Here is a 15,532-nt window from a genome sequence, read left to right as displayed (position 1 = left end):
TGGGACTTCGGATGGTTGATACATGGGTAAGCTTGACGGGTAGTAGCTCGAGTGCCTTGGTGCTTGGTATACTTGATGTGGAGTATTGTCTAGATGGTAGATTGGACTTTGATAAATGGGATAATGATATGGCTTGGTTTGATTGTGTTCTTCGTCGGAATTGAAGAATGCATCATAATAATCCTTGCTCATGATGTCCTTTGGGAATTTGTAGTATTTTCTTGCTCTTCTTGCTTCATATCATAATACTCCATTAATTTCTCGAAAGACATCTTTGTTGGGTGGTTTAGAATGTGGATAGGGAAAGAAAGGGTTACCAACCAATCTCATCCCTATTCAAATAAACAAATAATTTTTCCTATGCTTGGATCGAAGCTTTGGGTATTGTTCTATGATACCCAATTCGGTAAGATCGATGGCTCTGATACCAACCTGTCACACCCTCATCTTAGTCCTGGGAGTGCGACCAACAGTTGGTACTACATTTGTAAATAAATCAGAGTTACGGTTGTTAGCGGAAGTCTTATAAAACATAAGGATCAAAGTTGTAAATATTTACATTACAAAAGATGGAACGAAAGTTCCATATACGTTTACTTGTTTATAGTTTACAAAACCACCATATTTAATATTTTAAGTTTAACAAAAAAATATCCGAGCCATCGGATTCTTGAGCCCTTCGTCTAAGCTCTATTCTTGATTACCTACAAAATATTAGAAAATACGTCAGCAACGAATGCTGGTGAATATGCTGACGCTAAAATATTTTCTTTACTTAATCATTCCTCGAGACCACGTAAGTCTCGGCCCATCTTGGCTTAGGAATAATCAAGTTAAAACAATATCATTATAAACTCGAGTCTCTACACTAGATCAACCCAGCAAAACATCGCAGCGTTTCGACATAACTTAGGTACCATAAATATACACATGGTCAGTCTCACTCGAACGTACTTAGGTTCGGCCCATCGTGGCTGGAGGTCGTGACCAAGCGTGTGCGATGTGCGCACCGCATTTTACCACATATGTAAGAATCCAGACAAACATATACTACAGCCTGAGGGCTAGGATTATACTCTTATTTACAATGTTTTTAGAGACACTTAGTCTTATGTAAAGTTTTACACATAACAAGTTGACTTGTTTTGAAAACAATTTTTGTAAATGTTGGGGCGTATTCACCTTTTGATTGGGATCGACTTCAAACATCATCCGTGGGTCTTTCCCTTGCTATCTCGCACCTATAGTACGAGTATAACTTTTTGTTAGTCAGATATACAATCCGGCTTAAGACCTTTAGTCTTAGTTTTATAATCTTTACATCGATGAACTTTTAATTCAAAATCTCATTAACTTTAAAACCTTTAGTTTTAAAAGTAATATTATGAACGTTTAGTTTATATATAAAATCCTACGTTTCTTCTTCTATAAGAAACGTATTTCTTTCTTTTCGTTATTATTTAAGAATACTCATTATTACTTAAATAATACTTATAACAAAGAATTATATTCACACATATATATACACACACTTGTATTTCTAAACAAACACGATGAACTCAAACTCATTAGGGTTTCCAAATCAAGATAAAGACTTGATGAACTTGAACTCATTTGGGTTTCCATATCAAGATAAAGACTTGATGAACTTTAACTCATTCGGGTTTCCAAATCAAGAAGCAAACTTGATGAACTTGAATTCATTAGAGTTTTCAAATCAAGAAACGTACATGGTGAACTCATTAGGGTTTTCGTTTTCTCATCAAGCCCAACCAGAAATCATGGAAATGAGGAACGATAATGACAATGAAGTTATGAAAATGGTGGGATATGGATCAAAGTGTCAAGAACAGCAACAGGAGGGTAACTACAATGGTGTTAATGAAATGTGGACAGTTCTGGTCTTAATTATCAGTCACGAATGGCGTTAAGCAGGGAGATGATATCACGGTATTTCTACATGCCGATCACACAAGCCGCAAAGGAGCTTAATGTCGGGTTGACACTCTTGAAGAAACGGTGTCGAGAATTGGGTATTCGTCGTTGGCCACATCGAAAACTTATGAGCCTTCAAACATTAATCACCAATGTTTAGGTTAGTCTCAAATTTTTTTATATATAAAAAAGTTAATATTTCATAAACGTATGAGTCTTCAAACACAATATTCTGTTCAGGTTAATCTCAAATCATTTTTATCAAAACAAGTTGAATTTTTATGAGTCTTCAAACCCTTATCGCCAATGTTCAGGTTGTTGGGTTAATCTTGACTGGTCAAACCGGGTCGGATACGGGTCAGCAAGAAATTCAAGTTTAAAGGGTCAAGTGTTTAGGAAGTTATTTATTTAGTCACATGTTTGTTATGTTAAAGTAGTGGGTTAAAGTAGTGGGCCATGTTTTCAGTTTTTAGTCGTGGGCTATTCAACACGTTTATGCTACGTGTGTGTATGAATAGGCCTATATATATTCCAGCAGCTAGGGTTAGGAAAGAGTCGTATGTTCTTTGTTTGCTGTTTTCTCAGTTTTCAATTAATCAAAAGAGTCGAACGTTGTGTTCTATTGTTGTGTTAATTGCTGCAACAAAGGGCCTGTGCCATCAACAGGTTAATAGCAATCAATTTTATGGGGAAAAGTTGAATTTTTATAAACTTAGCCTTCAAACCTTAATCACCAATGTATGTTCAGGTTAATCCCAAATCTTTTTTATGAAAAAAGTTGATTTTTTTATAAACTAGTCTTCAAACCCTAATCACCAATTTTCAGATTAATCTTATCTTAAATCTCTTTTATAAAAAAAATATTGAATTTCTATAAACTAGTCTTAACCATAATCATCAAAGCTCAGGTTAATCTCAAAATATTTTTTATGAAAAAAATATTGAATTTTTTATAAACTTAGTTTATATTATTGATAATTTCTTTTGAACTGAAATAGGAATTAAAGAATTCATCCGGGAATGGAGCCGAAGAAGTGATCGAGTTATTGGAGAAAGAAAAGAAGAAAATGGAAGAACTTCCTGATTTACAACTCAAAGATGATTAAAAAAGACTGAGACAATCATGTTTCAAGGCTAATTACAAGAAGAGGAAGACATTAAATGCTAATATGCAATCATCTTCTTCGTGTTCTAGCACCGGTGTCGATCATGGAAGCTTTGAAGATGGTTATGGTAATGATGAAGATCAAGAAAGTCTAAAGTCAATATTATATCCAGACTGCTTTCCTTCTTCAAGCAATGTTTGGTTTTAACTTTGAAGAGTATGTGTATATGCTTTCTGAATCTTGACTAATAGTTTTTGGTTGAACATATGGGATCATAGATATTATACAGTACTAGTTTTTTTGGTTACCGTACAATGCTGCTATTTTGCTCACATCAAGATTGGAATTTGGATATGTTTTACTTCATCATCTTGAACTCATTGATAATGTGACTGTGGTCATTGGTCATACGTTGTGAATTCTAGTTTTCTGCGGTGGTCGTGTTACGCTCTTAAGTTAGTTCACATCAAAGTGGTTGTGTTGGGTCTTTTAAAATGTTTCTTTTCTCGTATTAATACAGATTATCGAACTAGTTATTTGGAAAATAAAACTGTTGTACATGTGATGTATGTATAATAGTAATTAATTGCATGTTTATTTTTTTGTGGATTCTGCTAGAAATAAAAGTATCATCAATTACAAGCTACTGAAAGAAGTCACTAACAACAAATCTCCAACTGGAAACGAGTACAATGCAAAAAAAGATAGTCAATAGCAAGTAATTTGCCGGTACTCACCGACGGAATACCAACAGAACTTCTACCCATAACTAAACCGACGATAAACAACGAAAACTTTTGGAAGAAACTTCATAGTTTCATCGCTTTTGGAGCGAGCAATGATCTGATGGCCTATCCGTCGTCGTGTTTGAGGGTAAGATTTTGAATTAGATTCTCGCTTATGCTTTATAGTTCTTTGCGGTGTGGGTCCAATTCCAATGGATTAACCGTTAGTAGTCCATCATATCGTTGTTTTTGTCTTGAATTCCATAATAAAAGTTCTTATTACTTCTCTGTAATGGTGCAAAGATACAAGAAAGAAAAACCAGAAGATTAATACAAAAGTAAACTCACTCATACATGGAACATTACCAAACATAAAGTCTACCAATTAGGAATAATTATGGTAGAAAATAAACCATGAATATTTCGTTTCCAATATTCCCCCTCAAGTTGGAGCATGTAAATCTTTAGTGCCCAACTTGCTGAGTAGAAATCGGAGTTGTTGTGTTCCTAATCCTTTGGTGAGAAGGTTTGCGATCTGCATCTTTGTATCAAAAGGCATTGGTTTAATTTCCTTTGACTCCACTCTTTCTCGGACAAAGTAACAATCCATTTCCACATGTTTGGTTCTTTCGTGGAAAACCGGATTGTTGGCATTATGCCTAGCCGCTTGGTTGTCACAAAATAAGGAAGTTGGTACGTTGGTGTTGATGTTAAATTCACTTAGGTTGCAACCTCCTTCTCTATAGAGAAGTATGCCATGTCCCGGTGTTCCCTTTAGATATCTTAAAACTCTATGCAAAGCGTCCAGATGGTTTTGTCTCGGATCAGCAACAAATTGACTCAAGACATTTACAGAGTAAGCAATGTCTGGTCTCGTGACCAGCAAATATAAAAGTCTCCCCACTATGCGACAATATCTGCTAGCATCAACTTTAGGTTTTGCACTATCTTTATCTAACTTTAGGTTCGGTTCCATTAGAAAAGCACTCGGCCTGCAACCCTGTAAACCACAATCCTTCAAAATATCTAAGGTGTATTTTCTTTGACTTAAGACAACACCTTTAGATGTGCGTGCAACTTCAATACCAAGAAAGTATTTTAAACTTCCCAAATCTGTTATGCTAAAATGCGTGTTGAGTTTTTCTTTTATATCCCGGATTTTTGGTTGATCATTGCCGACAACTATCATGTCATCCACGTACATTAAGGCTGCAATGAAACTGTTATCTTGTCTAAAGATAAAAAGAGAGTGATCTGCATTTGATTGTTTAAAACCAAGGCTAAAAAGGAATGTGGTGAACTTTTGATACCAATTTATGAAATGCTTGCTTTAAGCCGTAAAGAGACTTTCTCAATCTGCAAACCCTTGTCTCATCTTCTTTTGAAAACCCTTGTGGAACCCGCATGTAGACTTCTTCATGTAGGTCTCCATGAAAAAAGGCGTTATTAACATCGAGTTGATGGATCGTCCAATTATTCTTAACTGCCACAACAAGGAGGGTTCTAACTGTGACTATTTTGGCAACAGGGGCGAAGGTATCATGGTAGTCTACTCCCTCCATTTGAGTAAAACCCTTGGCAACAAGGCATGCCTTATACCGTTCAACTTCTCCATTTGATTTATACTTTATCTTGTAAACCCACTTTGAATCAATAGGACGTTTCCCTTCGGGTAATTTTTCAAGGGTCCACGTACCATTTTCTTCAAGTGCCCGAATCTCTCTCATCATTGCATCTTTCCATCTTTTATCTTGTACAGCTTGCTCAAAGTTTCTTGGCTCATCATTTGAGTTGATGGCCGCTAAGAAAGCTTTATGAGATTTAGAGAATTTATCATATGAAACAAAATTGGACAAAGAATGTACCGTTGAGGATCCTTGAGGTGATGCAGGTTTGGCATGATCTACTGAAGGGGGAAGATTAACATTATAATCGTTGAGATATGTTGGTTGTGACCGGTTTCTTTTTGGTCTAGTCGGTTCAGGGGATGAAGCTTGGGCTTCATCATTTTGTTCTATGCTCACATGTTCAAAATTTGGGATGTGGGCCTCATCATTATGCTCCACGACCACATCTTCAGTAGATGTCACAAAACCATGTTCTTCATTTTGTAAAGGCATATCCACATTAAATTCTTCATTATCATTACTTTATTGTGTTGTTTCTTCTTCCCTTGGCACAATTTCTTCTACATTCTCATTTGCTATTTCATTATCAGGCTGTTTTTGAATTTCGTTTGCATCACAATACACTTTGTTTGGCCATTCAAATACATCTATTTCACCTATTTCTTGTTTTAGATCATTAAACGGAAACTTTTCTTCATGAAACTTTACGTCTCTAGAGACGATAATATTCTTGGTTTCGTTGTAAAGAACCTTGTACCCCTTCGTTCCTGGAGGATAACCTAAGAAAACACCTGGCTTCCCCCTCATTTCGAACTTGTCTCCTTTTGTATTAGTGTTCCGATAATATGCCAAACAACCGAATACCTTCATAAAATTATAGTTAGGCTTTTGATTGTATAGAATTTCATAGGGTGTCTTTTCGTCGATGACTTTAGAAGGAATTCGATTGATGATATAGGCCGTTGTCAACACACTCACCCCAAAATGTTTTCGGCAGATTGGCTTCAAACCGTAGCGTTCGAGCAGTTTCGAGTAAGTGTCTATGCTTTCGCTCCACAACCCCATTTTGTTGTGGGGTGTGGGTACAAGTTGTTTCAAGTAATATCCCTTGTTCTTTAAAGAATTGAACCATGTCATTCGATGTAAACTCCCCTCCGTTGTCACACCTAATTCGTTTGACCTCCTTTCCAAATTGTGTCTTCACCATTTTACAAAAAAACCTTAAATTGTCACTTGCTTGGTGCTTGTATTCCAACAAAAACAACCAAACACCTCTACTATAATCATCAACAATAGTTAAAAAATAGCATGCCCCTGAATAGGAAGGTGTGCGATATCTTCCCCAAATATCACAATGCAATAATTCAAAGCATGCATTTGTTTTTGTAGTACTAATTTGAAAGGGACGTCTAGTGTGTTTGGCCTTCAAACAAGAGTCACAAACTTTATTAAAAGAAATACCTTCTAGAAAATCAATCTTGTTTAGTTTTTCAATTGAGGCATGACCCAACCTTTTATGCCAAGTGTCTCCGGTTGTCATCATAATTCGTCTTTCATTGTTGATCATCCCCATTCGGTAAAGACCACCTTTCCGCTGACCCGCACCAATCAAGTTCCTCGTCTTGAGCTTTTGCATGATACAAAAATTAGGAAAAAAGGTTACGGAGCATTGAAGGTTTTCAGTTAACCGTCCAACCGAGAGAAGATTACAGTTTAAGTTTGGCACGTAAAGAACATTTTTTATCTCGAGTTCTCCCTTTAGAGTGCAATCGCATTTCCCTTTTACGGGTATGGCATCTCCATTGGGGATAATAACAGGTGCTTCGGTTCTACTTTGTCTTTTGTTTTTAAGGATATTGATTTTATGGGTAATATGTTCGGTGGCTCCCGAGTCTATCACCCACTCATGGTTTTGATATTGCTTACCTGCCATATTGGCCATGGGAGGTGTGTCGTTCTTGTCGCCAACCATCATGTAGGAAGGTGGGCGCTAATTAGGTTTTGGTATTTTGGATTACGACTGCTCTGGTACCATATTGAATTCCATAATAAAAGTTCATATTACTTCTTTGTAATGGTGCAGAGATACAAGAAAGAAAAACCAGAAGAATAATACAAAAGTAAATTCACCTATACATGGAACATTACCAAACATAAAGTCTACCAATTAGGAACAATTAGGGTCAGGCTAAACGTACCCTCCTCCCTTGCTATTCATACACCAACTTTCATTTTCCCTTAACATTTGTAATTGACATGTTAGTCTCTATTATTTTATTTTATAACACTCTCAAAATATCAAATAAAAAACTATTAAGTTTTTATTTTTGTTTTACAATTATTTTATATATTCTTATTATTGATTTTATATTTTATTTATTTAAGATCTTATTAAAAGTTTGTTTATTATTTTTACATGTATCAAAAAGTATGTTTTCTCTAGCTAGTTTATATATATATATATATGTATGTATTCAAAACAATTTGATTTTTTTATTAGGTTTAGATACATGAGTTAATCTTACCTGATAAAAGAGCCAAATTTGTTTATCAAGTTGTATGTTATTTAACGTTTTTATTTACAAAAAATAATATTTTTTTACAAAAGAATGTAAACTGTCTCTTAATTTAAAAAAAACGATCTTCAAAAATTAAAACAAGTATAGGAAAAAAAACTTAAAACAAGAAAAACAACGTTTTTAGATAAGAAAAAATAAACATTTTTCTAAGTAAGAAAAAATAAGTCTTTATTAAATGCTTTTAAATATACATAAAAAAAATAAATAAAAAAATTGTTAAATAAAAATAGAAAAAAATGCTTTTATTAATAATGATAATAAAAAATAACAAAATGACCAAAAACACAACAAAAAGGTCTAAATCGTATTAATGTAAAAGCTGAGGGAGGGGGTATGTTTAGTAAAAATTGATGGGGTGGGGTAGAAAATAAAACATGAATATTTCGTTTCCAATATTTTGAGGATAAGCTTTTGGGTTGGATTCTCACTTATGTTTTCCAGTGCTTTGTCTGTGCGGGGTTAATTACTTAGGGACACTTCGTCGGTATGAATTTCAATAGATAGCATTATGGTATCGCTTATACCCGTCGAGTATTTCTATTCAAACATGAAAATGGCAAGCTCGCTCTATTTCAAATATAGAGATCGCTAATTTGGGTGTGTATTGTCAGAAGAGTTGGCAGATCATTGTTAGCGGGTTTGTTTAATTTTATGATCACGGAAATTAAATACTTTGTGGGCACATATATATGGAAGGGCTTACCAAGGTCAAACCGTGAACAATATTCACACAAGGATCATTAGAACCGAACTGAGTTGTTGTAATCTACTCTAGGTTTGTGTAGCCAAAACAATCCATAATGAGGCCCATCAAAGGCCAAAAGTGATTTACACTATTAACACATAAGGATCATTAGGCATAACCTAACCTGCTGTAACTTAGTATGGGGTTTTGTAGTGTTAAGTGTAAAACTGTGAAAAGGTCGTGCACAAAATGTCACATTTGGAAGTTCAGGGGCCAATATGCAATAACATCGAAGTATAGTTCATGGTTTAAGGTGAAAATAGTGAAAATCAGTTGGTTGGAGTCCCCTTTCCGAAGATTGACGATTCACTGTGTATAAGTGAAAAATTACTTTTGAAAAAGTAAAATCAATGCTTGAAGAATCGCAAACTATCACATTCTTTCTCAAGTAAATTTAAATAAAAGAGGCATTTGTTTGAATACCACGTGTTGTCTAACATTTAATGACGATTTCCAAAGATTACTTGAGAAATGAGGAGATGCATTGCTAAAAGGTGGAGGATAAGTCTCGAGACGTTTAGCAACCTCTATGAAGTCATTAAGAAAGTCATAAAGCAATTCATAAATATGGTGGTAGAAACATTCGTTTGGGTTCAGTTTCGGACATTACCTAAGAGCGGCTAACATAAATACTCCACACACAACACCCGTGCTTTAAGTTTTTTACTCGTAAATTCATAAGAGTCCTCAACGAGTTTTCTTTTACACCTTGAAATACCTTAAGCTGATTTATATATAGTTTTTCTTTATATAACTTTTAAACTTTTTCTTTACATCTTCTTGGCATGAGATGAGATCAAATCACAAATTTAAGTTTATAAGATTTCATTGTATGTTTAAAATAACAAATTTTTCAGACCTGAACCTTTTTAAGGACATGACTAATGATAGAAATTTTTAAAAAAGTATTATAAAAGTTATGGACTATTAGACGAGTGTTTAGATTTTGAAGTATATTTATTTTGGGACCTTAGTTTTGTCAATTCATAGCTTTTCTCTATGCTTCTTTTTTGTTTTGTTTTGGCGTGAAGAATTTTTAGAGATGACTTTAGATAGTTGTAAAAGGTTGTATACTTCTTTCATTGTTTATCTGCCACTTGCTTTCCTATCTAATATACTCGCTTTGATATGTGTTCTATATGCTTGGTTATATGTTATTAATATGGTTATTAGACCATTTGTAGTTGGGGCGTTTCCCACCTCAAAACTCTCTCAAAACTCGATGAACACCGCCCCCTCTAATTTATGAGCTAAGTTTTGGCATGAAGAATTATCCATAAAACGCCTATTCCTATCTCTTCCAGCCAATCAACTTATTTGTCCCACATTTATTTCTTTTATTTATATTTAAAAATTAGAAAAGAATTAAAAAACTAATAATAATCGTGTAATGATTGCTGGAGAGTTTTGAGACTTTTTACCACTACACCATTTCTTATAAAACTCTGCATCGCTGACTGGGATGCCACGTGTCACACAATGCCCATATATGAAAAGTTTTGACTACACATAGTCTTAATGTTATACGGTTGATTTTACTTGGCATAAGAAATACGTGTTTTTTGAACCAAATGTCTCACTAAAAGCAACTTTTATTCTTTGAGACAAAAAAAGGTCTACCATCTCTCACCTACTTACACCCTAAGATGGAATGGTGCTACGAGTAAGATATTACAATTTACAAAGTACGTTGTTTGTTCATTATACGAATACTTACACCACTAACTATACAATTAAGGGTATTTAACTTACATTTATTTTTTATTTAATATATACTTAAATATATTATAATTAATTATTCGGACATCTGATTTTTCAAGAAAAACCATCTAACGACCGTCAAAAGACCGTGTCAAACATTCCAAAATTGCTCCTCGTAATTTAATCTAAAAGTCCGTCCATTAATAATATCTATCTATCTATCTTCTTCACATCCACCTTTACGAACAACAACTAAAAAGATAACATCTTAACATTATTATTATTATTATTATTATTATTCTCTCTCAACAACTCGATCACTTCTTCAAAGGTACTCAATTCATTTCAATTCCATATTAATATTACTCTTATCAATCTCTATCTTTTAACCCTCAATCTCTAGGGTTTTCAGTTTCAATTGCTTTAATTTACCGTCCAATTAATGTTTATATACATGTTAATCAAATGGGTTTGAACCCAATTTCGTAATTATCGAACCCAGTACAAATTTGAGCTGATTTTTCAAATTCCCCCAATTTAATTGTTAGGTTTTGAGCTATGAAGGATAATAACATTAGGGTTTTTTATTTTGTAGATGGAAGACCAGCTAATTTCACGTTCTGATCAGCTTGTGGCCCCACAGGAAGAGGTTGTTTCTAAGGCTTCCAGCAGTCAAACTGCTGGTGCAAAAGACGAAGAGTGTAATGCGTCGGGTGAGGAAGAACCGTTGATTCAGTCGGTTGAGTGTCGGATTTGCCAGGAGGAAGATAGCGTTAAAAACCTTGAAGTTCCTTGTGCTTGCAGTGGCAGCCTTAAGGCAATTAATTAATTGATTAATAATATACGTGTTGTTTAAACAGTGATTTAATGATGTTTAGTCTTATATTTAATTGTAAATATGTTGCAGTTTGCTCATAGGAAATGTGTGCAGCGATGGTGCGACGAGAAACGGGATATAATTTGTGAAATCTGTCATCAGGTACATTAGTTTATACTTTAAAATCTTGTTTTGCTGCCAGTTTCTGTCTTCTTCTGTGACAAAAACATTACGCGTATGATAATTAGTCGTTGTGGTATATGAATTTTGATCACGAATATGTTGTGTGCTTCGGTTGTTTATTAAAATTAGTTCATTAATGTGTTCATGCTACTTGAAACGAGCCGGAGGTGGTGCTTCGTTAGATTATGGTTATTTAAACTTATTATTTTGTATCTTTGAGCTTGTTTTGCTGTACATAAAGCTTGCTTGGTTGTATATAAATATGAAAAATCTAGAATTAAACTATTGAGTATTTTATTATCTTAGTTTTGGTGTTTAAGGATTAATAATATAGAAAATGTTATCTAACGTTAATTCATAGAAATTTTCGAAATTTGAATGTCTCGTGTTTGTGGCACGCCTTTTAAAACCAAGACCGGATCTTTTATCATGTTTTGATAAGTGACTTAACATCTATAACTTGCACATAATTTTTGTATATACTTACTATAGGTTTTAAATGTACTCCTAACGCTGTTATTAATGTAATACATTGTTTAAACTGACTTTCGGAAAAATATTTATTATACAGCCTTACAAACCTGGTTACACTGCTCCACCGCCTCAGTCTGATGAAACCATCATCAACATCAGGTATGTTTTCCTATTATTATCGCTACAAATAACGTAATGTCATCAATTTGAACCGACGTATAATAAGTTTGAAGCTTTTTATGTATTTCAGTGGAAACTGGACAGTTGCTGGTACTCCTTTGGATCTGAATGATCCCCGAGTTTTGGCTATGGCGGCTGCTGAACAACGCCTTCTTGAGTCGGATTATGATGAATATGAAGACAACGGTGCCAGTGGTGCTTCACTTTGCCGTTCGGTTGCTATCATTGTAAGCCATAACTATAATCATCTGATTGATAGATATAGAAAACGAGGGGTCGAGTTTGTAGTTTGGAAATGACAGAAATGCCCCTGTGTTTTGTGTTTTTTGGGCAGTTGATGGCTCTTCTGTTATTGAGGCATGCTTTGACTATTGGAGATGGTGATAATGATGAGGACGACCCGTCTGTATTTTTTGCTGTAAGTGGAGTTGATTGCAAGGTTTGATAACTAATGTTTTAGGTTGATTATTATTGCAAATTTTGATAAGTTGTGTGTTATCAACAGCTTTTTCTGCTTCGGGCAGCTGGATTTCTTCTACCTTGTTACATAATGATTTGGGCAATCAGTATGTTGCAACGCCGCAGGCAAGCACGGGTAAAACACAATGATCTTTGACTTTTTTTTAAACTAATGCGTTTTTATTTTCTATCTTTTTTAAGAGGTTAATTTATATGAAAAAGGGTCATTTCACGTTGCATTTTATTGATAACTAGTGAAATGGTTAATACAGATAACTGTAAAGGAAACACGTCAAAGGGGCTTTAAGTTAAAGTGTTTAAAAAAGGTTATATTATCATTTTAAGAATATAGTTTTTTTTGTCTTCATATTCAATAAAAATATATATTTATACATCTAAAGAAACTGGATAAACGGTGTTGGTGGGTCAATCCACTTGACCGGTTTACTAAAATCAAACTTAATAGTATCCCATATTGACGTGAACCTATTACCTAACTGACAACCATTTTGCAACCTCTACTTTTTCATATCCTGTACATTAGTTATATCATCATCATCCAAATCTAATAACATAGTTTTTCATGGTCATATTTAATACAATAAATATCTATAATATTAAAAAACGGCTAAAAGTGTTGACGGATTCACCCATCATGAACTGCCCTGAGTTGTGATACCTTAGCCGAATCCCACATCAGCCGTTGACTGGAGAGATGTTGGCTCGATCAGGAATATTTGACCTCAAATATCATCAACACCATTTGGGTGCTTTGGTTGTGGTGCTAGGGGTGCAAGCTCGAAGAGCCAAGCTGCTCGCGAGCTACTTGAGATCGGATCCATAAAAAGCTCGAAACGAGTCGAGCCTTGTCGAGCCAAAGCCTCACATAGAGCTCGTTTAATAATTGAGCTCGAGCTCGAGCCATCACAGAACCAACACACTCAGGCAGTGGGGGCTCCTGTAGTGGCCGAAATCGAACTCGTGGGCCACAACAGCCTTCGGGTTATCACTTATTAGCAGTCGGTACGGAACTACGGCCCAATATATGGAATCCCAACACCGTATTGGGGTCCATGGTGGGCCGCGGTCCCTCCTCGCTCGTACCCAACTCAGCCTGGTTGGCTGGACCTACCTGGCCCACACCTCCTAAAATATATCTAATAACATTATGGTCGGATAGGGATTTTAGGCACGCTGAGCCTCAATGAGCCTAGTGCGATTTTAGGCACGCTGAGCCTCAATTGAGCTCGAGCTCGAGCCATCACAGAACCAACACACTCAGGCAGTGGGGGCTCCTGTAGTGGCCGAAATCGAACTCGTGGGCCACAACAGCCTTCGGGTTATCACTTATTAGCAGTCGGTACGGAACTACGGCCCAATATATGGAATCCCAACACCGTATTGGGGTCCATGGTGGGCCGCGGTCCCTCCTCGCTCGTACCCAACTCAGCCTGGTTGGCTGGACCTACCTGGCCCACACCTCCTAAAATATATCTAATAACATTATGGTCGGATAGGGATTTTAGGCACGCTGAGCCTCAATGAGCCTAGTGCGATTTTATGTTTAAACTCTTATGGCCTTCTATTTATTAATTTCTCAATGCACGTCCGAGCTCGAGCCAAGCTTAGGCTGGTTAAGATTTTCTCAAATATATAAAAATAATTAAAAATGTATACAAATTAATTAATAGACATTAAACGAGCCGAGCCCAAGTAAGAAAAAACGACTCATGTGCCGAGCTTGAGCTTAGAAAAAGAATTTGAAATGAGCCGAACTATTTCTTACTTTATTTTTATGACATATATTAGTTATAATTTTTATGGATAACATAATACATATTGTGTAGTTATTCTTATCATATATACATTATAATAATTAATATATTACATATATTTAGCTTATTAAATAAAAGTTTGTTAAATAATTGGCTTGTTTAGGTTCGCGAGCCAGCTCGAGCTTTATAAGTGGAGCTTGGTCTTGTTTATTAAACAAGCTTTTTTTTAGGCTCGAGCCTCGAGTTTGTTAAAGCTCGTCTCGAATTGAGCTTTTAGCGAGCCGATCTCGATAGCTCACGAGTGGATTGGCTTTTTTACATGCCTAGTAGATACGTAACCAAAAACAAAGCTGTGAGTTTTTGGGTGGCAAAGCGGACAATATAATTGGTATGAGAGTCAGATGCCAGTATGTCACATGAACTCACTCTGACCTGATATCTAACTTGTGTGCCATGCCCATTTTGTCGCTTATTTTTCTATCAGGATTTAGTAAATAACCAGTATTTTTACACCTTTTTTGTAATTAATCAGGAAGTTGAAACATTGGCGGCAGCAGACGTTGCATTCATGATTCAGGCAGGGCAACACAGTGGGTTGCAGGTCACCATTGCACCTGGAACCGCCATGGCTCCATCACCTACAGTCATGACACCGGTAACCCCAGTCCATGGCCCGCTTCAATAGTCTATACACATAACATAGCTGCTATACATTTATGTTCTTTAAATTATGTTTCATCAAACATGAAATTTGTGAGATTATATCCTGCATTTGAGTTGTGTGTTTGTGTCTTATAAGCTCTTTATCAGCTGAAATTCTTTCCTGTATCAACTATCAAGTTTAAACATACTTGTTTATTTATTTAATGTTGTACAAGTTAAATAATATCACAAAATAAGATAAATGGGACCCAGAAAAGAAATAAGTTAGAATAGTAAAATAAATGGTTGAAAGAAAGAAAAGCATAAAGCAGAATTCAAGCACAAGAAATCATGACTGGCTTATAAGTTGCATGGATTAAAGAGCTTGGAATTCTAAAGTTGAGTTCAAGAGAGCATAAAGAAAGCTCTTTGGTAAGTTGTTTTTTATTTTTTAGTTTTAAGATGCTTCTATTCCTCAGCTTTTTCTTTATCTAGCTTTCTTGCACCTGTAGCAATCTCTAATTGCAAGGGTCTAAAATTTGATTCTATGGAGGTATCTAAGATTTGTGTTTTGAATCAGATT

At 35.3% G+C, this 15,532-nt stretch overlaps 1 protein-coding gene across 1 annotated transcript; it reads left to right on the top strand.

Annotated features, from left to right (window-relative positions):
* The first annotated feature begins 10,614 nt into the window (after nt 1–10,614).
* Nucleotides 10,615–15,169, top strand: LOC143558596 (uncharacterized). The gene is made up of 8 exons (XM_077047411.1): nt 10,615–10,750; nt 11,015–11,236; nt 11,327–11,398; nt 11,991–12,052; nt 12,144–12,300; nt 12,408–12,491; nt 12,579–12,668; nt 14,840–15,169. Exons 2-8 carry the CDS (start codon nt 11,015–11,017, stop codon nt 14,990–14,992), a joined length of 840 nt encoding a protein of 279 aa, XP_076903526.1. The 5' UTR covers nt 10,615–10,750; the 3' UTR covers nt 14,993–15,169.
* Nucleotides 15,170–15,532: the final 363 nt, after the last annotated feature.

The sequence above is a fragment of the Bidens hawaiensis genome, unplaced genomic scaffold (genome assembly GCF_021521415.1).
Source record: "Bidens hawaiensis isolate Kalapana, Puna unplaced genomic scaffold, B.hawaiensis_p1.1 tig00001087_1, whole genome shotgun sequence".
NCBI lineage: Eukaryota > Viridiplantae > Streptophyta > Magnoliopsida > Asterales > Asteraceae > Bidens > Bidens hawaiensis.
This window is presented reverse-complemented; position numbering and strand designations above follow the sequence as displayed.

What these genes read in the sequence shown, in the direction of transcription:
- LOC143558596 (XM_077047411.1), top strand. Translation starts at nt 11,015, where the DNA reads ATGGAAGACCAGCTAATTTCACGTTCTGATCAGCTTGTGGCCCCACAG. An exon ending in GCCGTTCGGTTGCTATCATT is followed by an intron (nt 12,301 to 12,407) that starts GTAAGCCATAAC and finishes TTTTTTGGGCAG; the next exon opens with TTGATGGCTCTTCTGTTATT. An exon ending in ACCCGTCTGTATTTTTTGCT is followed by an intron (nt 12,492 to 12,578) that starts GTAAGTGGAGTT and finishes TGTTATCAACAG; the next exon opens with CTTTTTCTGCTTCGGGCAGC.